This window comes from Arachis ipaensis, chromosome B6 (genome assembly GCF_059453495.1).
Source record: "Arachis ipaensis isolate K30076 ecotype BB chromosome B6, ASM5945349v1, whole genome shotgun sequence".
In the NCBI taxonomy this organism is placed as follows: Eukaryota; Viridiplantae; Streptophyta; class Magnoliopsida; order Fabales; family Fabaceae; genus Arachis; species Arachis ipaensis.
The window spans coordinates 152135374-152160350 of NC_142441.1; the positions used below are offsets into that span (position 1 = coordinate 152135374).

Here is a 24977-nt window from a genome sequence, read left to right on the forward strand (position 1 = left end):
TAAATTTACCGATCAGTGAATTAATCTTTTCTTTTTTGGTGTCATCCAGTGAATTAATAAATTAAGCAGACACGTATTAGTTTCTATATTTTGGTATTTGTTCAAGTCAATTCACATTTCACGGATGTAAAGCATGAAGTCATTTTCCACATCTCGCATTCCTCCGTTGGCAATGAAGATATCGACATTGTTTCTGCTGCTGCTTCTAAATCTCAATCTTGGGATTTGCCAGGATGACCATCCTCAAGTTCGATGTCCGGTACGTTTGTACTGTAAAGAAAATAAAACCAGTATTCTTGAGCTGCCTGCCTATCCCTCTTCAGTGAAACTCCCCGTCCGTAATATTAATTACGCATCAAATTCTTTAGAAATTTATGATCCCAAATACTGCCTTACTGAACTCTTTCTCAAACTCAATTACTCATCATTTTATCCTTTCCGATCCATTAGATATGGTTTCGACGATAGCGAATTTTCTCTTGATCACATGCGGACCAACGTTACTTTCTTTAACTGTTCTTCAAGAGGGCAATCATACCTGATAGAATTCGACGAAGCCGGACAAGATATTTCATCTTGTCCGATTCGTGTGGCTCATGACGACGACGATGCTATCGACTCAAAAACTGTGTTCTGCACAAAACTGGTTCGTCAAGTTATGCCATTGCCCGCAGATGTGCTACGGGATTATTTAATCCAATGGGTATGGAAGAGAAGTTTCCATAGTGGCGATGGATGCTTTCTCCCTTGCAGAGACTCTGTTTTGGAGAAGCCTAAATCAGGGAAGAAGTATGAAGCCATTATTTTACCCATTGCAGGTGCAGCTCTCCTTGTGTCAATACTCGCTGCCTTGTATTATATGCATCACTATTACACAAACAAAGGGGAAGATCAACAAAGAGTTCAAACTTTCTTGAAGGACTACGAGGCATTCAAACCAACCAGATTCTCTTATGCTGATATCAAGAGAATCACTAAGAATTTTAAGGACAAGTTAGGCGCAGGAGCTCACGGAGCTGTCTACAAAGGTAAATTGTCCAATCAAATTCTTGTTGCCGTCAAGATCCTTAATAACACACAAGGAGATGGGAAAGAGTTCATAAATGAAGTGGGAACTATGGCCAAAATCCACCATGTCAACGTGGTTCGCTTGCTTGGCTACTGCGCCGATGGATCTCACCGCGCTTTGGTTTATCACTTCTTCCCCAATGGTAATCTCCAGAGCTTCATTGCTTCGTCCAGCGACAAGGAAAACTTTCTTGGATGGAACAAGTTGCATAAGATTGCTCTCGGCATAGCTAAAGGGATTGAATATCTTCACCAAGGCTGTGATCAAAGAATTCTGCATTTTGATATTAATCCTTACAATGTCTTGTTAGATCAAAGTTTCACTCCAAAAATTTCAGATTTCGGTTTGGCTAAGTTATGCTCCAAGAATCGAAGTACTGTATCCATGACTGCAGCTAGGGGAACGTTAGGGTACATGGCGCCAGAAGTTTTCTCCAGAAACTTCGGCAATGTATCTTACAAATCCGATATCTACAGTTATGGGATGCTATTGCTTGAGATGGTTGGAGGAAGAAAGAATACAAACATGAGTCAGGAAACATTTCAAGTTCTGTATCCGAATTGGATACACAATTTGCTTGAAGGAGATGATACGTATATTCCTATCGACGACGATGGTGATTTTAGAATCGCAAAGAAACTTGCAATAGTGGGACTATGGTGCATTCAATGGCACCCTGTGCACCGTCCGTCCATGAAAAGTGTAGTTCAAATGCTTGAAGGAGAGGAAGACAAGTTGAAAGTGCCGCCAAATCCTTTTGAATCTGGCGCTGAGAGTAGTTCAAGTGCAAATATTCCAGCAAGATGCTTGAATTTGGAATTGGAAGTGATTCCAGAAACAGACTAGTTTGATTTAAGATAGTATATTATTAGGCATGCATTTAACCATAGTTATCAGACCCGGCTCGACCCGGCCGGTTCGACCGGAAACCCGGTCACCCGGTCACCTGCCCGGGCCGAGCCATACGTTGAACCGGACTTGCAATTAACCCGGTGGAACCCGGTTCAACCCGGCGGGTTTTGATGAAAACCGGTGATCCGGCCGGGTGACGTGACCCGGTCCGGGTTGGGAATTTTTTTTTTTTTTTTTATTCCTAAGCAAAACGGCGTCGTTCTAATGCATATTTCCCCCCTCCCCAAACTGAACTGAAACCTCAAACCCTAATGGCTATCCCCCCCTTCCCCCATTGCCTCGCCCTCACGCCCTCACCTCACATCTCCTGATCTCTCTAATGGCGTCTGAGAAGAGTTCTCACTTCTCACTTCTCTGACTCTCTGAGACTTTGAGAGTCTAACTTCATCAACCTCGTCGTCACTCTCAGTCTCGCGTCGTCCTCGTCGTCACCCCCCTGCCAACCTCGTCGTCGTCACTCTCAGTCTCGCGTGGTCCTCGTCGGCTCTGTTCATCAAGTCGCGGCCTCACCTCTCGTCGGCGCTGTTCATCAAGTCGCGGCCTCACCTCTCGTCGGCGCTGTTCATCAAGTCGCGGCCTCACCTCTCGTCGTCACTCTCAGTCTCGGGTGGTCCTCATCAGCGCTGTTCATCAACTAGCTCAGAAAGCTCAGAACGCTTCTGCGGCCTCACCTCTCCGTCACTCACAGTCTCTGCCTCAGTTCCTCTGCTCCCTCAGGTCAGTGCCTCTGCTATTGACCTATTGTTATGGAATCTGTTGATAAATTTGATTTTTTAGAGTAGTTCTTGAATTGTATTGTTGCTGGATTCTGGTGGGTAATTTGGTATCTGTTGAATTGAATTATATTGTTGCTGGTTGGTAATTTGGTCTCTGCTTCGGATCCTTGGCATTTGTCAAAAAATTTCTTCATTTTGCTCTCTAGTCCTTTGATTCTTGTCTTGAATCTGCCTTTCCGATCTTTCTCAGTTGAGAGGCACTTCAATTCTGTTGCATTGTTCTTGTCTTCTTGAATTGTATTTTCCCTGTTTGTTGCTGGTTGCTGCTGTTGCTAGTTGCTGTGTTGGTAATTTGGTATATAGTTTTTTAGTTGCTGGTTGTTTAGAGTTGCTGTTAGTTGAATCAGAAAACTTTGGTGTTGTTGTTTACTGCTGGTTTGTTTAGACTTTAGACTTTGGAGTTGTTGTTAGTTGAATCAGGATTCAGGAAACTTTGGTGAAATGGTGGTGGTGGTTGTTGGGTTGCTTAAAAACTGATTTAAGCAAATCCTGTTGCTGAAAATATTTTTGGTTTTTTTGCTAGAATTTTAAAAATGGCTTCATCTCAAACACCATCAGAAACGCCACCATCTCAAGAACAAGCATCATCAGCAACTCCTACCCCTGATCTTACCACTAAAAGAGTTTATAACAATAGAGGAAAGACTGATCCAGCTTGGGGTCATTGTAAACAAATTGTGGAAAAAACAGGGAAAATTACTATGATGTGCATATATTGTGACAAACCTGTTAGGGGAGGTGGGATTAATCGATTTAAGTATCACTTGGCTGGAAAAGGAGGAGATGTTGAGAAGTGCAAAAAGGTTCCACCTGCTGTTGCTCATCAATTTGGGCAAAGTATTGAAGAATTTATGAATAAGAAAAGGAAAACTCAAGAAAATTATGCAGAAAGTTATGGAGCATGTGATGATGTTGAAAGAGAATTTGATAGAATGGAAGAGGTTGAAGCACGACAGCAACAACTCCAACATTCAAGGACAAGGTTGCCACCACCTGCAGCTAGGAAAGGGAAAAAGACTACTGGAATAGAGACTTTTTTCCCATCTTCAACAACACCTGGAGCCCAACCAACGATAAAAAGTGTATTGCAAAGTAAAGAAATTGTGGAAAAATGTGACATTGCCATTGCAAAGTGGATGGTTGATGCTTCTGTGCCATTTAATGCAGTTAATTCAGCATATTACCAACCAATGATTGATGCTATTGCAAACATGGGTGCAGGATATAAAGGTCCAAACTTTGGTAGAGTTCGTGGGTATTTGTTGAGTAAGTTGGTGGAGGATGTGAAAAAGATGATTGAACAGTATCGTGAAATTTGGAAGCGAACTGGATGTACTATAATGGCTGATGGATGGACTGATCGTTGTAGGCGCACTTTAATTAACTTCTTGGTTTATTGTCCTAAAGGAACTATCTTCCTAAAGTCTGTTGATGCTTCTCATGCCTCCAAGACTGCTGAATTATTGTTTAGGCTTTTTAAGGATGTTGTCAACTTTGTCGGTCCTGAAAATGTTGTTCATATAGTGACGGATAATGCTGCAAATTATGTTGCTGCTGGAAGGTTGTTGGAAGCTGAATTCCCTAAGTTGTATTGGTCTCCTTGTGCTGCGCATTGTATTAATTTGATGTTGCAAGATATTGGAAAGTTGAATGAAGTCAGTGAGACAGTTTCACATGCTTCAAAGATTACTAAATACATATATAATCATTGTCATCCACTGTATCTTATGAGGAAGTTTACCGGTGGACGAGAAATACTTCGTCCAGCTCCAACTCGCTTTGCTACCAATTTCATAGCTTTGCAGAGTATTCTGGCTCAAAAAGATGCATTAAGAGCTATGGTAACTTCTAAAGAATGGACAATCTCAGCCTACTCCAAAGAAGCTAAAGCTAAAACATTTGTGGATCAAGTTTTAGACTCTAAGTTTTGGAATCAATGTACAGATGTTGTCAAGCTTACTGAGCCACTTGTTCGTGTGCTTCGTATTGTGGATAGTGAAGATAAAGCTGCAATGGGTTTTCTTTATCAAGCTTTTAATATGGCTAGAGAAGAGATGGTGAAGAGGTTTCGACGAAGAAAGAAGATTGTGGAGCCTTACTTGAAGATTTTGGATACTCGTTGGGATTCACAACTTAAAAGAAATCTTCATGCTGCTGGCTATTGGTTAAACCCTGCTTTTCGATTCAATGCTGCTGAATTTGAAAAACATATGCAAACCACTTCTGGCCTACTAGATGTAATTGAGAAATATTCATATGATGATCCAGAATTGAATACTAAGTTGACAAGTGAGAAGAGAATATATTCTAATGCTGAAGATGATTTTGGAAGACAATCTGCACTGCGTGAACGAAGTACAGTGATGCCAGGTAAATATTTTATTTAGTTTTATCTTTCTTTATTCGTTAATTTATTTAGAAAAGCTATTTGTAATGCATTGCCTCTTTTGATTTTAAGACCAATGGTGGGAATCTTATGGAACTGGAGCACCAAATTTACAAAAGTTAGCCATTCGTGTTTTAAGTCAAACTTGTAGTTCTTCTGGTTGTGAGCGAAATTGGAGTATTTTTGAACACATCCACACAAAGAAGAGGAATCGGTTAGAACACCAAAAGCTTAATGATCTTGTTTTCGTTCATTATAACTTGAGGCTACAACAAAGGTATCTTCTATAATTATTTATCTAATTTTAAAAAGTATTGTTCATTAAAATTTAATCTTTAGTTTAGTAATTACATAACTTGATAACATAGGAATCTAATGAGAAAGCAAAGCTATGATCCAATTTGTCTTGATACATTTAATGAGCATTCGGATTGGATATTGGAAGATTCACCGCCGTTTTTAACTCCTGAAGAGGTTGATGCTCTACGAAATGATTTGGCAAATATGTCCATTCAACCAACTTTGGATGATCTAGGTAAATTCTTCAATTGCTTGAATATTTTAATCGTCAGTTGCTATTATGAATTATTCTTGATATTGATTTGTCAAAAATACACAAATGTAGATCAATTAAATTTGGAAGATGACCAAGATAATGATGGACCAAGTAACAATGCTATGGAAGATATGGATACAAATCAAAATGAGGGAAATGTTGATCAAGCTCCTAATTTGCCCTATGAAGATGTTGATGCCGACTTTGAGCTCACCCCTTGGACTTGATTTAATGATTGTGTTATCTTTAACTTGCTCTAGTTGATTTAAACTGAGAACATATTTTGTACTAAAAACTAGTTTATTAACTCTTCCTTTAGATTATTAGTTATGTTTAAGACTTGATATTTGATTATTAATGTTTGTAAGACTCGCATTTTAAGTTTTAAGACATTATTTCAATTTTATTAATATAATTTTATATTTTTTTAGTTATGACCGGGTTAACCGGGTGAATTAGTGACCCACCGGTTGAACCAGTAACCCGATGACCCGGTCATATGACCGGGTTGATTACCGGTTCGGTTCTGATAACTATGCATTTAACTAGCACATACTTGGTGTATGTGTACGTGTCTGTGTGATGTTTTTTTTTTTGTGTCTCTGTGATGTAGGGCGTTCCTTTTTTTTTGCTGAATTAGGTTAATAGTAAATAATATTTAATAAATTATGTTAATACTTAAATTAAAAAGAGGGTTAGGGTTTGTTTGGGTGAGGTTCTAAAAAAAGATTTTTTTCGAGTTATTTTTTTTAAAAGATCTTATGAAAAAGTAAAAGTAATTTTATGTTTGGATATCTCATATAAAAAGATTTTTTTTATCTATTAATTATATTTGGGTATAACAATATAAAAGTATTTTTTGTTTATTTATTATATGAAAATATCTTTTTTTTTTAAGAAAAAAATCTTTTAAAAAAAATGTAAATTATAATTTCTCAAAAAAGATTTTTTATTTTATTTTTTTAGTACTTTTACTTTTACTACTAAAAATTTGCCAAACACGCTAAAAAATAAAAAAATATCTTTTTTCATTGAAAAAAAGATATTTTTTTTAACAAGATAATAGCGCCCAAACAAACACTTAATACGTGTTGTGTTGTGATGTTATTATCGATCCAATCCGGCTACGTGAATAGTGAAAGGTGCAAACAATGTGAATAACGGGCGGCATTTCAGACCTACTAACCATCATTTCACTTTCACCATAAACTCACCACTTTTACCTAATTTTGCTTTGACTTAATTACACTCCCTTCTAATCTAAACCCCCTTTTCATCATAGCTAGCTGACCGTCACCTACCTCAGCATACAGCCCCTCTTGCTGGCAAAGAAGCTCCCAACGCCGCCACCGTCACCAACCCTGAGTGCAAATAAGCCGTTTCATAAGAACAAATATCTCATTTCTATGAAAAATAAACATTCCATTTGCATTAAGAATAGACATCTACATGCAAAATAAACCGATAATGAGCTTGGTTTACACTACAAGAAAAAAGGCATTACCGTTGCAGATTAGCGTCAGATTCACCATCGGATTCAATGACGATTTTTGTAATTTGATTTGTCATATCAAATGTTTATCGTTGGATATCGGCTTCCGATGGTAATTCCGCTAGTAACTTGTTGGCGGGAACCATTGAGAAAAAGGTGCCAAATGAAACTTCGCGTTTTGATTTCCCACACAACGTTACCGTCGATAAATCCGACAGTGTCCTAAATTCGAATCGCGAATTTCCTTCTTTCTCATTTCGAAAATCCATCTCTCTCTAACCTGTTATCTTCCCCCCTCTCTTTATCCCTCTCCCTCCATTCTCTCTGCTGTCCCATCCACCGCCGCCGCTGCACTGCCACTGCTTCAACCGTCGCTGCCGCCCTTGCTTTCGTGTACTGCGCCCGCCGCCGTCGCCGTTGCATTGCTACTGCATCCGTTCGCTGCTTCAACCATTGTCGCCACCCCTGCTTTTGTGTATTGCGTCTGCCGCCGCCGCTGATGCAACCGTACACTGTTCCAATCCCTGCCGTCGCCGTTGTCCTGCACCGTCTCCTTGCATTGCCAAGTTATCTTCTAGTTGCTAAATTGGTATATACATTATACACTGTTAATTTTAATTAATTAATTTAATGTATTAATATAATATAAATTAGAATTAAAATTCAATTCTAATTCAGCATTACAAAATTTCAATCTTATTGATTTTTAGTTAATTCGTATCAAACAAAAAGCTCACGAAGATTACTTAATTAATTGCAATTCTCTAGTGTTCGTACACCCAACAAAAAAAAATCATATAGTGTTCAATAATTAAAGTGTTCTTATATCCCTACAACTACTAGAGTACGTGGGACCTCCTAACGTTATCAATATAGTGCCGTGGAAATTATTGATCTAAGACACAATAATGTCAGTAAATTAAAGTAACCCAACACAGAGACAATAATTTCTATCTTTTGACGGAACACCAAGACAATAATTGAAAGCAAGTATTGGGGAATGAAGTATCTCGTTGAATAAAGTATAGGAAAAATTATCAACTGTTCCAATGTCCTATACGTTTGCGTTTGTTAACCTGCACAGAATAGTAACATAGAGATATAAAACTGTATTTATTAAATAAAATATATATAAAAATATTATATTTAAAAATATTAAACTAATATATTTTATATTTATTTTAATAAAAAATATTAAGATATTAATAAAAAATATATTTTATTTTTTATTTTTTTATTTTTTATTAATTTTTTTAATTATATTTTTTTATTATTATATTTTTTCTCAATTTTTTAATAAAAAATATAAAAATAAATTAAATTTTTATAAATTGATCTAGTTTATTATTAAACAAAATATAATAGAAGAAGTATAGAGAGTCAATGGAATATATGTATAATGTGTATAATGGGGTTTAGGAATGTTCGATTCAATAGGATATCAGATGTTTATTATCTCTAGTATCCATATGATTATTCTAGATAGTATGGGTGTATTGTGTTTGAAAAATTAATAGTATTTTATTCTAGATCATTTTTTAACTCATATTAGGCTAAATAAACAGCCCATTGTATAGATACTACATTGACTCTCTAACGGGATTCAATATAATAACATTAATTTTATGTCTCTATCCTGATCTTACTCTTAGTGTCTTATCTTGTTTTAGTTTATTTGAAAAAATACTATACGACATGAGAATTTATTATTAAACTAATAATACAGATTAAATTATATTATTAAATTATTAAACTAAAAAAATATATTAATAATTAAAAACAATAATAAAGAATAATAAATTTTAATAAATTTCTAACATTTTTTATTTATTTGCATTATATAAAGCGGTTATTACTCACGATTCATTTGAAGTTTATATATATTTATAATTTATTCTTAATTTAACAATTAAAATGTATTTTATGTACTCTTTCGTTACAATTAATTAAAAATTATTCTTTGTTAGGGGCAGTAATTTTGGTATTTTGTAACCATCAATTGGCCATCAATAGTGTTTTTAATGGTGTAAGATTACATCTAATGATGGAAGATCACTCACTTTTATTTTGATGACTAAGTGCTGACCAAAAAACACAAAAATTACTGATCATAGACTTTTCCTTATGCATGCAGGCTCTCTTTTTTTTTTTTCTATGGCTGTTTATTCTCTTCTTTCATTAGTGTAATTGTAATTTGTAGACACTGAAAAAAATCTCTATAAAAAATAAAAATAAACAAAATAATATAATTCAAATAAATTAATAAAAATATAAGACATATTATTAAATTCGTAATAAAATGTCATTAAAAAAGTAATTTGATAATATTATTCATAAAAAAAATAATTATTCTGTGCATCTCTTTTTAATTTTTGAATTTATTTTTAAATTTTTACTATTTATCTTTATAATTTATATTTTTTTTAATATTTATTACACATAATTTATATTTAATTGTTCTAAAAAAAGTGATTGAGTTAATTTTATAACTATTAGTATAAATTTTTTTATAATTATATATTTATAGAAAGAGAAAAAAATTATTTTTAAAATAATAAATTTATAAATTAATTATTTTTATTTATACAATAGATTAAATATCTAATTAAATATAATATATATTAAATTATTTTATTTTTACATAATATATATTAAAATAAATTATTAATAAAAAATTAAAATTTTTTATATTATAATAAATTAAATAAATCAACAAAATTTTTGTATAAAAAATAATAATTAAAAAATTTATTATTTGATCTTTTTGTTATCCACAAAAACTCTGTTGTCTTTGGCCAACGAAAATTTTTGTTCCCGGCCAAATCTTTTTATAAAAGTGGTTCTTTGACTCTGATTTTTTTTTCGTAATTTAGGTAATTTTAAAAAATTTATAATTTCATAATATTATTGTAAAAAATACTAGTTGTACCCCCATTTCAATAAAAAATAACTGAATCAATTGAATATATAATTAACATATGCAGTTAAAAAAATGGTAGTTGCTTTTTTTGAGATATTGAGGCCTTGAGGGTAAGAACGAGTCAACGACGACTTACCCAATGATACTAAGAGTATTTTCAATATCTGGTTTTATTTTATTTTTATTTAAATTTTACAATATATTATATAAATATTTATAAATTATATATCATAAAAATTAATTTAAAATTTAATATAATATTTATTATTTTCATTTTTGGTCTCATTTGACTCATTTCAATTTAATAATATTACAATATTTATTTAATAAATTCATTAAATATACAAGTAACAACATTTCATTTGACTTTTTTTAAAATGATATCTCTTTATACTCATATTAATATTATTTTAAAAATTATATCTAATATAAATATTAATTTTAAATCAGATCAATTAATAAATATAAAAATAAAAAATGATGCTTAAAAAATATTTTACTAGAATTACTCTTATAAATCTACACAATGACCAATGAGTCAAGCGTAACGTGTGCTTGGGCCGTGTGTAAAATTTTTTCCAAAAATTAAACTTACTGTTTAGAAAATACTAAAAATAGCCAATAATTGATCTAAATTGCAAAAATTCATGTGTAATTACAAAAAGTTAATCCTGCTAAGTATTTCAGAAGATATTAAAAATAAAATTGATATGATTAGTTCTTTTCTTAATTTATGTCTCATAACGGTCATCAATACAAAATTTCCTTTATAATCATTCAATAACTATTATCTATTTTGTATGTGATTACTAAGGTAGTCAGAATTGTATTTTAATTCGTGAAAATATACGATTTTACGTTTTTGTTTCATGTTTTTTATTGTGTTTCTACTTATCGTCCAGAATTAAACTGCACCATGCAGAATCGCCACTCAAAAAAGCAGAATTATCAAAATTGTCGTTTCTACCGCGTTGTTGTGTTTCAGGTTGAAGAAGTTCTTTTTCTTGGCCCTGATTGCAGCCTAACCCAACCCAATAACCCAATTTGAATAGAAGATCATGGAAGAAGAGCCCTAGCAGAGTAACAGTTTCTAATCTCTTAATCTCTCTCACTTTTACAATTTATCTCTAATTCTCCATGGCCAAAACTTCAAATTTTCACCTCTCTCAAGTCTCAATCTCTGACTCTATCTCTCTATCCCTCTGAAATTTGAATTTCGTGCGATCGGAATCCCCAATTTGGAGCGTCGCCGACTCGCCGTGAGGTACGTATGCCGCTGGTGTTGTCAAATCAGACTAGTAGTGGTTGGACTGCATGAGCTTCACTTTGCGATTATAACTTGCGAGACTCTAGCTCTGGCTCTACCTCTTTGTCTCTGGTTCTCTGACTCCGCCTCTCTAACTTTAGAATTTGGATCGCTGCTTTTCTCCTCCCCTTTGCTGCTAGTTCATCAGGTAAGTTAAGACCTCTTTAATATTTATCATCTTCAGTCTTATTTTAATTAGGAAAAAAAGGTAAATGAGATAGAGGCATAGGGATAGAGTTGATTACAGAATATGGTAGTGTCAAACATTTGTTCAAGAGCTTTAACCAATTTATGGTAGCCATCATAAACTAAAAGGTTGAGTTTTCTATTGGAATGCCTTCCATGTACACTTTCACAAAGAACGTGTTATAGTCGCTGCAATCATTTGCCAATTCAGCACCTTGTGAACTATTTGCAAGTAATGATGATGTTGATGATGATTAGATTTGCCACTGTCCCTAACATGTAACAACAACAACAACAACAACAACAACAACAACAACAACAACAACAGGATTCAAAACCTCTCTACTCCTTCTACCTTTGTCACACCTTTGTCATCCACTGTTAACAATTATTTTTATTTTTATTTTGGTAAAAATTATTATTATTTTGATTTATTATTTTAGATGTTGATTGTTGTTTGAGCATTGTGTCTTAATTTATTATTTCTAATGATGTTTAACACAAAATATATTGAGATAGTAGTTATTTATGATTAAAAATTTCAAAATCTTGTTGGGAGGCTTTGATGCACACTATTGGTTTAGTAGCTGTTTATGAGCATTCAAATTTTTTAAGCCATGAGATTTGAGGACATTCTACATTTTAACCTGCTTATACTTGGAAGTTGGAACTTTACGTGACAAGCAAGGTTTATTGGTTTTGATATGATGCTGTGACTTAAATAGTACTTTAGTTATCTTAATGGCTTAAATTTGCTTTACTCTATTCTGAATTATTCAAAAAATTAAAATGTTTTTTATCTGTTTATACTTAGAAGTTGGAGCTTTATGTGACAAACAAGGTTTATTGGTTTTGATATGATGTTGTGACTTAAATAGTTCTTTAGTTATCTTAGTGGCTTAAATTTGCTTTACTCTGTTCTGAATTACTTAAAAAGTTAAAATGCTTTATTGAATATTTTTTTGGTTGAATTTCTTTTAACTTGGTTGAATTGTTGTTGTGGCATTGAATATAATTCTTGAATTTTTGTTATGCTGGTATTTTTTGTTTAAATTGGATTGTTAAATTTTTTTGTTGAACTTAGATGGTTGTAATTGGAATTGAACATAATTCTGTAACTTTTGTTAAATTGTTGAAATTTTGCTGTGATATTGAACTGATTCGTTGAATATTTACTGTCTTAATTTCTTTCTGAATAGAAATAGCATCGAGTCAAGCTCTATGTTCCATATATATAAGAGAAGAGAAGATAAACTTATACATTTTATTATCTATTTAAACTAATTATTATCTATTTAAACTTATACATTTTAGTAATTTACAAACTTAGTTGAAGGTTTTGCATCATAAACTATTAATCTATGAACAAAGAATTATCAGCATAAAAGACTTGCCGTCTATAAGCATATATTCAATTAAATGAATAAATTGCAACAAACTTAGTAAAATTAACAACAATTAACTTAGCAAAATCAATTTAAAAAATAATTAACTCAAACAACAATAAACTCAAAAAATTAACAACAATCAACAATAAATCAATAATTAACTTAAAAAATTAATAAGTTAAGATTAACTCGGAGAATTAACAATAATCAACACTAATTAACTTAGAAAATAATTAAATCAGACAACAATAAATTCAAAAAATCAACAACAATCAACAATAAGTCAATAATTAACTTAAAAAATTAACAAGCTAAGATTAACTCAGAGAATTAACAACAATCAATACTAATTAACTCAGACAATAATAAATTCAAAAAATTAGCAACAATAAATAATAAGTCAATAATTAACTTAGAAAATTAACAAGTTAAGATTAACTCAGAGAATTAACAACAATGAATACTAATTGACTCAGAAAATTAACAATCAACAATAAGTCAATAATTAACTTAAAAATTTAACACATTAAAATTAACTCAGAGACCGAATTAACAATCAACACTAATTAACTTAAAAAACAATTAACTCAGACAACAATAAACTCAGAAAATTAACAATCATCCAAATCACCATCAACTAGGAACAAATCCTAAATTACACTCTACCCAACCTAACATTATTTAATTTTTAATTACACTAAATTAATATAACAAACACTAATCACACAATACATTAAAAAATTTAATTAAGAATTTAATAAAATACCTAATAAAATCCTAAACAAACATAAAAAAATGAAAAAAATACAAGTGTTATAGAAAAATTATTTTTGATGGTGGGTGCAGGATGGTAGAAATGTGGTGGTGACAGGAGGTGGCAGTGAAACTTATGGTGGTGGAACTAGGATTTAGTAATATAACAGACAACCAAAAGAAAAAATAGACAACAATCTTACCTTTGGTGCGGTGGACCTCAGTCGTGGTGGACCTCCGAATGCAAGGTGACACCAACAACGGCGGCACGGCGGAGGATTTCTATGGAGATGCCAGCAACAGTGATAACGACATGCTAATCTACGATGACAATGTGGTTTATCGGCGACGACAGCAGCTCCATGTGGTGGCGGCACAAGCTTCTTCAATGGAGAGAGAGAGAGAGAGAGAGAGAGAGAGAGAGAGAGAGAGAGAGAGAGAGAGAGAGAGAGAGAGAGAGAGAGAGAGAGAGAGAGAGAGAGAGTATCTTTGCAGAAGTGAGGGAGAAGCATTTTGTGTTTGAATTTTATCCCAAATTTACCACGAAATTTACCGTCAGAAAAATCCGACAGTAATATGGTCGTTGTTGTCTAAATGTCAGGTTTCACTAAAATTCTATTACCGTCGGATTTTTTCGCCGAAAAATTCCACGGTAAATTTGGCGCTAAATAAATTAATTTTTGCACCTCTAGTTACCGTCGGATTTAGCTATGGATTCTTAAATTCGACGGTAAATCATTCACGGGATCGGACGAATTTTCACTCGTAAATTGCCGCTAAATTCATCGGTAAATCCGCTGGTAACGTCCTTCGCTAAATCCGACGATAATCAATGTTTTCTTGTAGTGTAAATATACATGCATCTCATTTATATTTTAAATGAAATTGATCAAAAAATTTCAATACATATCTTGTTTACACTCTAAGTACGACCAAAAAAATGACTCTATGAAAAATTAATACTTAATTCTAAGTTGATGATCTTGCGTAAGTTTTTCGGTATTGTTATTTGTACAAATAAATATAATGAGTCTTCATTTTATGTTTTTATTAAAATATTTTAATAAATAATTTTATTGAATATTTTTTATAATTTTAAACAAATATTAAATTAATTTATATTTTTATGATTAATTTTTTTTACTTAAATAAAAATGATAATAATAGAGTCATGCATGTAACAATAACACACTTGAAAATCATATAGATGAAGATGGTAATGGGCATAATTCAATTGTTGCTTTATTTCGCTGACGTACTGGTTTTTTAATTTAATTTTTGTTTTATTTTAAAACCTTTAACCTCATTATTTCGAATATCTCCACACATAAGGTCAATATGATATGCTTTTTTTATATGGTAAGCACTTTAGAATTTTTTTTAAAAATGCCTTATTTAATGCGTCGATTTGAATAACTTTTTTGAAAACTGAACCTTTTTTTATTTATAAAATTTATTAAAATTCATTGACAATTTCTTAAATAATTTCTACCCCAAAATAAACTATACGACAGGAAATGTTTTGTCAGTATGATAACTATTATTTTCTTCTTTTTGTGTAGTTACATCCTTGTCTTCGGGTACGGTATCCATGACAACAACGAGGGGAACATTATTAGGGTAGATGGTGCTGAAAGTTTTTCCTAGAAACTTCGCAAATCGCAACGTACCTTATAAATTCGATATCTACAGATATGGAATGTTATTGCTTGAGATGGCTGGAGAAAAAAAAAACATGAACAATTTTATTAGCCAAAGGTAATTGGATATTTGAGATAATAATAATAATAATAAAAGTAAATTGGAGTAATAAATAGAAAAAAGCTAGGGCGTAAGAAGTATTAAATTATTTTTATTTTTTTGCAAGTGACTTAAGTGAAGGTTACTAGTAGAAGTCTAGCTACGAAATAAGAAGTAAGAAAAAGTCAACAACGACTTAGTACGCAATAATAATAACTTGAGTTCGTACGTCGGTAAGTGCGTGTATCTGGCACATAACCTTTTTTTTATAATAGTCACCGACGCCCGACCGTGACTTTTTTCTAGTGGGGGGCCTGATTGTACCTTAGCTAGCATTATAAAAGTCACCGACAATTATTGGATCGTAAATACTTAATTATTGAGGTGGGTACTCCCATGAAGATATTATAATTGTCTTTATGTGATGATTTTTCTTTTTGATCTTTAGATGATGAAATGTAGGGTTAGATTTTGATATGTTATAAAAGTGTTGTTTTTATTTGAAGTGTGACCAAATTAATAAATCACACTTTTATACAAAGCATCTTCATAAAAAGATATTTTTTGCATCTTTATTTGAGTAGCCCCCAATTCTTGAAGTCCGGTTGAGGTTGTTTACTCCGGGTTTTGAGTTGAATTGTACACAAAACTATCTTAAAATTTTTTTTAGGTCTAATAGTTACCACACTACTCTGTTTAAATAAATGTAAAAAATTTAGAATTATTTATACAATAATTAATTTATCAGTGATATATAAATCTTTAAATAAAATTCAAATTTATAATAAATTAATATTTGAACAATTAAATTAAAAAAATACCATAAAACATAAAATGTCAAATGATAGAACTTTTCAAAATTTGTATTTTAAAACTCTTTTAACGGAAAAAATGATCTAAAATAATTTAGCAATCAGTAGCTTTTTATTTCACATGTAAAGAGAGAAAGTAATACTAATATGTATGTAACATATGAATTAGCAACAAGTTGTTCTTACTATTATATATCATATTATATACTTTAAAAATAATATTTTAAAACTAGTCATATTTATATTTAATAAATTAAATTAAAAATAATTTTTAATAAACATAAATAATAATAATTATTGTTAAAAATAAGAGATTAAAAGATTGAAAATATATATGTATTATTGAGTGAGTTGTAATGATACAATATACAAAAATATATATAAGTGTTAGATGAATCAAAATAATAAAAATATAATATTCTATAATAAATATACATATATGCTAAATAACGTTGATTGATCTAATTAATGTTAATTATATTCTAACAATTATATTTGATAAAATAATTTTTAAATTTTAAAATATAATAATAGACATAAAAAGAGTTAAATTTAAAAATTAATTAATGTATATTAAAATTATGTTAGATTTTTTAATTTTGACAAGAACAAATTAATTTTAAAAAGTTTTTTTAAGTGTTTTAAAAAGTACTAATGTTTTCTTTTTTTTTTTTCAAAGATAAAAGAAATAAAATTGCAAAAAAACTTAACTATTGAGTTAAGAGAAATAGATTTGGAATTTTCCCAAATATTACTCAAAAGAGCAAGAAAGACTTAATTTAGAAAAGAAAATAGCGCTTCAATTTGGAATGCAGCAAGTTCTGGAAGAAGTTTTAATGCAGCAGTGTAGTGCAAATGCGCAGTAGAGTTCGATGATAAAGAGTCTTTCTCAAATACCTAGCAATTACGAGCATTCCATATGCACCAGTACATAATAATCACAAGATAGAGGAGTTGAACACTATTAATCCTTGAGTATTACTGTCTTTTAAAAACTACATAAATAAATATATAATTTTTTTATTTATCAAACATAAAATAAAAAATTAACACAAACTTTTCTTCAAAAAATTTTGTCAAAATAAACCTAAAAATATTATACATATTTAAAAAATTAAATATTATATATTTATATGTAAATATATATTGTTAAACTTATTTTTAATATATATTTTATATTTTAATATATATTTTATATCAATAATTAATTTGATAAATTTTTTTATGTATACCTAATATAATTAAAATCTACCATCATTATGCGTGTATCCTAAAAAAATAGCTGCCAATTTATATATATATATATATTTTAGTATTAATTGTGTTTCTCCTTCTCTGACTTTTAAAAAAAAAATAATAGTAAAAAGTTATTATATATAATTATTTAAAAAAATTATTTAATATTTAATTTAGTATAAATAAAAGTTTAGTCTAATTTAAATATTAATAAATTTTAATATTTAAAAAATAAATAATAATATTAAAAAATTTAAATAAAAATATTATTATTAATATTTTTTAATTATATAAAAATTTTCAAATGTCATGAAGTGAATTCTTTTTTTTTTGTGATTGTCTTTTTTGATTCATTTGGTATTAATTCTCTCTATTTCAACAACTACAATTAAGAGAACTTTTTTAACTATAAATATTGTGAAAAACAACTCAATAACAAAATGAAAGATGAATTTTTTGTTAATTGTCTTTTAATTATATTGAAAAAAATTATTAAAAAATTTGATACAAATTCTATTATCGATAAATTTTATAATACTAAAAATCAACCACTTCGTTAGTAAAAAATACACATATATTTTTTGTATTTTAAAATATATTTTCTATCAGTATATTTTTACAATACATCTTATATTATATAATTTTTTACATAATTTTTAAAATTATATGTATTATTGACCCATAATACTATTTCTAGATCCTGGTGTTAAGATTCACCTACATGCGTGCTATTACTAACAATCTCACCATCACATACGATTAACTTAAAATAATTTGCACAATTTATGTGATCAACAAATTTCACCCTTAAACTAGCTAGGGGAAACATAAGTACACACCAGAAATAATTGCTAGCTTGATTACGTTTTTCCTATATCAGATATCTAAGACCAAATAACTGCAATTTATTTTGATATACTAAAGATTTCATTTCGTTTGTACTTCAGTTATCGCCCTTCTGCATTAGAATTGTTAAGGAATCAATGGTCTAAGTGTACAATGTGTATAATAGACTAAATTTTTGGCCCAATATAAATAAAATAAACATCACTTATATTATCTAGAATAACCATCAGATACCGAGAATAATAAACCACTCATCCCAAAAATTTAAGTTGATAAGAAAAGGTAATACTAATAGTTATATCTCTAATACTGAATCGAACATTTCTAAACTCTATTGTATACATGGTACAAATATTCTATTAGCTCTTTATACCTTCTCTTAGTATTATTTGTATAAAATGACTAAAATCCGACATTCTTTTGAAAATAAAGAGGAATTAATAACGTTTTTAATTGATGAGGAATACAAGCGTATAATCCGTAAATTAAGGGGAATACTCCGTATTTATATCTTTAACAAAGTTATCAGTATATATCTGTATGTTTTATTTTTTAATATTCTATTCAATTAAAATTCTTTTTTCAAATTTAAAAAAAATATGAGTTTATTTAATATCCTATTTTGTTCTAAATAATAGTTACGTTTTCTTTATTTTTTATTTTTAATAAATTATATCATTCTCAAAATCCTTTTTTATACTTTTTCTCTCTTACTCTTTAACATGTTTTTAATCATAGGCATATTGTAGTCACAATGATTGAACGATGTTCTTCTGTATTAGTTGACCAAGCACTCTCTTTTTTTTGGGTATAAGTTGACCAAGCACTCTACTATTACCCATATAAATGTGTCTTGCTTCAGTGAGAAGCTCATGCTGGTTTCTTGGGCTTGGAGATGGCCCAACAAGGTTCGTTTTTGGACATATGGGTTGAATCTTGAATGGGATGATTTTGAGGTTATTAAAGCCCTGAAAAAAAAACCAAAAAAAAAAAGCCCTGGAAAAATTGGGCTTAGGCCCTGTTATCTAACCAAAAGAGAAGCCCTGGAAAAATGCAAACAGCTATAGTAATTATTTTGTTAGTATTATCTCAAATTATAGAGCTATTTTGCACAGGTTTAAAATTTGTCAAAAATCACATGTAAAAAGATAAGGAAACTTAGTTGTACATTCTATAGTTAAATTTGCTTTTATCATACCAGGCATCGTGTGGATGTAAGAGGTACCAGAAGAAATTTATAATTTGATCATTTTTTTTTTTATATTTTTGGCTCTGGTATTAATTAAAACCCATTTCTGTTTTTCTTTAGTCTAAAAACTATAGTTTATTTCTTGGAAAAAATAATAGAGATGAATTTAATTTAAAATTAAGAAAATACTGTAACTAAATTTATAACATTAATTAAATATTCTGATTTTATTTAAAGAATATGTTATAAATTAATTTAATTTATTATTTAAATTTATTAATAATTAATTGATATATTTATTTAATTAGTAGGCACGTAAAAAAAAATCCCAAAATTAAAAGTATTGGTCATATTAATTGTATTCTATAATCATTGTATATATCATTGAGTTAAAACTAAATGAAGATTATATTTAGTCTCATTAATATACACATGCCCCAACGAAATGATCGAATTGCCATTCAACGGATTTTAATAAACAAAAGCGGTGCAGCACATAAATATACATAAAAACACAATATAAAAAAATATCACATCTGCTTGCTATACTTTTCCTTTTACTTAACATAATAAGAAACTAAAATTGTAAAAAAGCAAATTGCTTTGGTCATCAACCAGAAAACGTAGTTATTATTGATTATATATCTGTACCATATAGTATATACTAATAAAGTATTATTCCAAGTTTACTTGTACATCTAGTCTGTTATTTACTACTCACTTATTTCAATATTTTAGACTCGTTTATAATAATAAAGAGCAAGAAATTCGTTTTTTATAACTAAAATTTTTGCAGTTGTGTGTTATGTGTTTGAAATATTTAGGGTCCTAGAGAGAAGGTGGCAGCAGCACCAAGTGCTCCACTTGCTACAACATCCCAGCCTGTCTAGTGAATATTACAGATTTTGTTTATGCCAAAGTTGCAATTTGTGTATGGTATTTTTTTTTAATTAAATAGTCAAATGTATATTTTTTGTACAGAGCATCAAAGAAATCCAGGAAGTAACAATTAGCATTTCCAGTAAACTAGAAGGAGGATGGTGAATCTGTGATGGTTCTAAGCATAATCATTTAGTCTACTATACTAGTTTTAATGTGAGTTTATTTTTGGCAATTTTGATTTTGTAAGTTCTAACATTTGTTGTGTATTTTGAATTATTAGTTTGGTTTTTATTATTTGTGTTTCAACTTCTGGTATTGAGATTCACATGCATGATACTAATATTATCATAACATACAATTAACTTAAAATAATTTGCATACTTTATGTGATCAACAAATTTCACCCTTAAATTAGGGGGAACATAAGTAAATATGCCAGAAATTATCAGTCTCACAAAATTAGTCTCCTTCTGGTATTGGTTATATTAACTATTTTGCATTCTCTAACCATTCTATAGATATATTATTGAGTTTTTTTTTTTTGGTGACTATATATATTATTGAGTTAAAACTAAACAAAGATTATATTTAGTTTATTCTATCAAAATAATAATATTAATACAAGCGTGCCCACAAAGAAATAATCAAATTCTCATTCGACTGGTTTTAATAAACAAAAGCGTACAACACATAAAAATAAATAAAAATACAATATAGAAAAATATCACACTTGCTATACTTGTCCATTTACTTAACAATTAACATAATAAAAAACAAGATCATGAAAAGCAAATTGGACAAGTAAATTTGGAAGTCCTGTGTAAATATAAAATTTACGATCAATTTAAATATATTCGTTGCTAACGATTACATAAAGTTGAACATAGTGTGCAAAGAATGTAATTTGATATTCTATAATTGTAAAAAAGTTTTACATACATAATTAATTGATATAAGAAAAAGCACCAATTTAACTCTTAAAGAAATTGAAAGAATGGCAAATTAATTAGTCTCTAAAAGATATTTTATATGTTTTATGGCACCCTAATAATGTCTTCTTTGTGACAGATCAGGACTCAATAGATATGGAAATCACACCATGCAACTGAAAATATTTGCCAAGAAATGAGAATCTACCTTTCAAAATTCCATACGCGTAATCTGTAGAGAAGAATTAGTGAAAAATTAGCAACATGGCAAAGACAATAAACTAGCATTATTAGTGGATGCGCAATAGTAATACTCTCTCCTTTTTAAAATAACTATCTTTTTTACTTGTTAGTATATTAAATTTTCAATGAATCTATAAAATAAAACACTTATTTTAAAAAGGAAAGACTAATAACTAAGCAGTATTTCATTGCTTTGTATTATTTTATGTTTAAGGTGTAACTTGTATTGCTTAGTTGTTTATACCTAAGCTATTGTCTGTAATGTATAACTAAAGTTAGATGTAAGTAATTCTATATATTAACTGTGGATTAGTGCTATAGTGTTAGGGTGCGAGCTCCATAATAACAAGAGGAACCAAAATGACCACAAACCGCATCACCTTTAAAATATAGCTCATCTCCTTATTCTGTTGGGAGTGGATCCTCTCCTATGTAAAAAAAATTGGATGGTGTTAATGTTTAATCTTACTCTTTATTGTTCTCTCTTATTTATAGGGGTGTCTGTGAATTGGATCGGATCGGATATGATATCCGCACTTTTTTAGTGCCGGATCCGATTCGATCCGATCCGCACATTTGCCATTTGCGGATCGGATCGGATCGGATATGGGATATATCCGCATAATTAAACATTCTCTTTTTAATCATATTTTTATATAAAAGAATTCGATAAAAATATTTCTTTCATACTTTTAAACTTATTTATTCTTAAAATATTTTAAATCAAACTCTCTCTAAATAACAAAAATAAAATAATACAATATATGAATAATAATTATTAACTAAAGCATACAAACAAGTAAATATAATACCAAACATATATATATATATTTATTTATTTTTTAATTATTATAGTGTAGATCTGCGGATGCGCGGATGTAGAGCAGATATCCGCGATCCGATTAGTAAAAAGTGCGGATCGGATCCAATCAATTTGCGGATCAGATCGTATCCGCAATTTTCGAATCGGATGCGGATATTTACCGCGGATCTGCGGATACGATCCAATCCATGTACACCCCTACTTATTTATTTTTGATCCCACTTATAAAATTAAAGGTGAGAGATCACACTTTATTATCTCATTCCCAGTTTGCGCCATCGATGAACACTTTCTGAGTCTCTTCAACAACGAAAAAAAGAGAACCCTAAAACGAAAAAAAAAGGCAATAATGAAAGCTAAGTTATCTTCGTTACAGGTGGATATGACGGTATCCTCTCTCTTATACATCGCGGCCACCGCCTCAGCCGCTGCCCTAACCATGTTAATATACAAGGGTCGCCGCAAGAGCCTCCTTCAAGCACCCCACAAAGGAGACTTTTCAACGGTCGGTCCACAATCCGAACCCGAACCCGAATGCAAACCATGTGGCAAGATCCTATTCTTTTCCCGAATCGGAACGTCAAAAGCTCTGGCGCAGCACCTCCGCTATATGTTAGCCTCAAACGGTGTTACTTTAGAGCTCGTAGATACGGTTGATTACGAGCCCGAAGACCTACCTAAGGAGAACCTCGTCCTCGTCATTGCTTCAACTGCGGAACATTGGAACCGATCTCCGGCACCAGAGGACTTCGCCGAGTGGCTGAAGGAGAAAGCGAGGAACTTTGAGGGTGAAGTGTTTGTTGTGAAGGCTTGCACTTTCAGTGCGTTTGGTGTGGTCGGTAGGGTTTCCGAAGATGGCAAGAATTTGATGGCTAAGGCCGCCAATCACATTAGGGATTTGGGTCACGCTACTCAATTGAACCCTGATTTTGATTTTGACAACTGGTGGCAAAGGGCTGTTGGGGTTTTGAAAGGTGCGGTTTTGGAAGATACAGTTGCTGTTGGCAAGTGCCACCAATCTGAACCTGAGCGCTTTTATGTTTTTGTGGAAAATGTTGAGGATGTGGGTTCTTCTACTACCTTCACCCACAAGATGTTAACTGTCACTGAAGCGGACTTGATGAAGAATGGCTGTGTTGATCTTGAAGAAGCAGGTCCTGTTACTCCTCTTGCCAAAGGTATAAAAATTGATTCCTCGCTATCAAATTCCTCGCTATCAAAGTCCCTAGAATTCTGTTCCGTTGGTGGTGTCTTGTACTTCGTCCCTGGTAGGTTGATGGGTGGTATTCCAAAAGATTATGGGGTGATCATGGACCTACATTACCCCAAAAAATTCTGGTGCCTCAAATACGATGGTTCTACTTGGATTTGGAAATTATTGGGTAACACGTTCATCAGTCGTAATAGAGCTTTAGTAGTCCCCTATGATGGCAAGTTGTTAATCTTTGGGGGTGGTTGGATTGAGATTTATGACCCAAAATCAGATTACTGGGATAGAAGGGAAGTACCTTATAACGCCTTCATTCAAGGTTCTATGGATCCTGAATCTTACTTTTTGTGGGAGGACAAGAGCACCAAGCATCATAAGACCCTCATTTTCTTGTATCGTTTTAGTAGGTTGGGAGGACGATCGATTGTGTCATATGATGTTGAAGCAAACAGATGGAAACCCATTGAGTGCCAATTTCCGAAAATTCGTCGTAATGTGTTGTGTCCTACAACACTTGTTCTTTTGGGATCTAGTGATTATCTCCTAGTTGTTGAGGAGCTAGCCTCTAATTGGTATGTGTACGACTTGTCTAGGAGGATGGTTATGGCAGATCTGCATATAGATGGTCTGGACGATACTTGGCGGGTGTTGCATGTTTTCTGTTGTCATCACAACCAGAAAGAAAAAGAAAGTCTGATTTATATGTTCATGCAACAGAATGAATCTGGGCTTCATGACCTTGTTCATTATGCCAGAGTGAAGCTCAAAACGGGTGGTCTTTTTTCTGTCAAGGTTGAATCCAAGGGTTATTTTAAAGCTGGTCCCTATACCAAACTCTATATGTGAGCATCTCTATCCTCTTTGCTTATATTATGCTGTCTCATACTTTCTGAATCTATCCATTGAACTCTGGACAGGTTTGCTGTTGGAGACGAAGACATTGAAGGGAAGAATGCAGCTTAGTTCATGTTCGTAAACTTCTTTTTTAAACGACACAGAAATTAAGAATGATAAACAACATCCTATGAGTGAAATAGATTATGACTTCCTGAAGATAATTTTTAAAGCGTTAAACGAATACAATATTTCTTGGAAAAACGTTTATGGATTCAATATACCTATTGATTCTATTACACGGAATAGAATGATGCCTTTACCAAAGGCTATGCCTATTTGACTATAGAGACGTTTTATTAGGCAGTCTCGTTACGTTACCAACAGCATATTTATTTATAATTGTGTTTTATGGAAGTGTCTTTGTGAATGTGTCTAATAAAAATGTTTTTTGTATGACTGTGTTTAATAAAAGTGTCTTTATAAATA

General features: G+C 31.1%; 3 protein-coding genes across 3 annotated transcripts; all 3 read left to right on the forward strand.

Moving 5' to 3' along the window:
• The first annotated feature begins 116 nt into the window (after positions 1-116).
• LOC148563161 (uncharacterized) lies at positions 117-6087 on the forward strand. The gene is made up of 5 exons (XM_088489651.1): positions 117-2698; positions 3281-5127; positions 5216-5420; positions 5512-5678; positions 5769-6087. The coding sequence occupies exons 2-5, from the start codon at positions 3291-3293 to the stop codon at positions 5924-5926; spliced, it is 2367 nt and encodes a 788-aa protein (XP_088345777.1). The 5' UTR covers positions 117-2698; positions 3281-3290; the 3' UTR covers positions 5927-6087.
• On the forward strand, positions 134-2188 carry LOC107647784 (rust resistance kinase Lr10-like). The gene has a single exon (XM_016351833.3). It carries the CDS (start codon positions 134-136, stop codon positions 1913-1915), a length of 1782 nt encoding a protein of 593 aa, XP_016207319.2. The 3' UTR covers positions 1916-2188.
• A 16631-nt stretch (positions 6088-22718) lies between the features above and the next one.
• LOC107605703 (uncharacterized) lies at positions 22719-24977 on the forward strand. The gene is made up of 2 exons (XM_016307667.3): positions 22719-24496; positions 24572-24977. The coding sequence occupies exons 1-2, from the start codon at positions 22794-22796 to the stop codon at positions 24615-24617; spliced, it is 1749 nt and encodes a 582-aa protein (XP_016163153.1). The 5' UTR covers positions 22719-22793; the 3' UTR covers positions 24618-24977.

Bases quoted from the DNA above. Each gene is read 5' to 3' on its own strand.
- LOC107647784 (XM_016351833.3), top strand. From the start codon at position 134: ATGAAGTCATTTTCCACATCTCGCATTCCTCCGTTGGCAATGAAGATA.
- LOC148563161 (XM_088489651.1), top strand. From the start codon at position 3,291: ATGGCTTCATCTCAAACACCATCAGAAACGCCACCATCTCAAGAACAA. The intron at 5,421-5,511 runs GTATCTTCTATA...TTGATAACATAG, and splicing joins AACTTGAGGCTACAACAAAG to GAATCTAATGAGAAAGCAAA. The intron at 5,679-5,768 runs GTAAATTCTTCA...ACACAAATGTAG, and splicing joins ACCAACTTTGGATGATCTAG to ATCAATTAAATTTGGAAGAT.
- LOC107605703 (XM_016307667.3), top strand. From the start codon at position 22,794: ATGAAAGCTAAGTTATCTTCGTTACAGGTGGATATGACGGTATCCTCT. The intron at 24,497-24,571 runs GTGAGCATCTCT...AACTCTGGACAG, and splicing joins CCCTATACCAAACTCTATAT to GTTTGCTGTTGGAGACGAAG.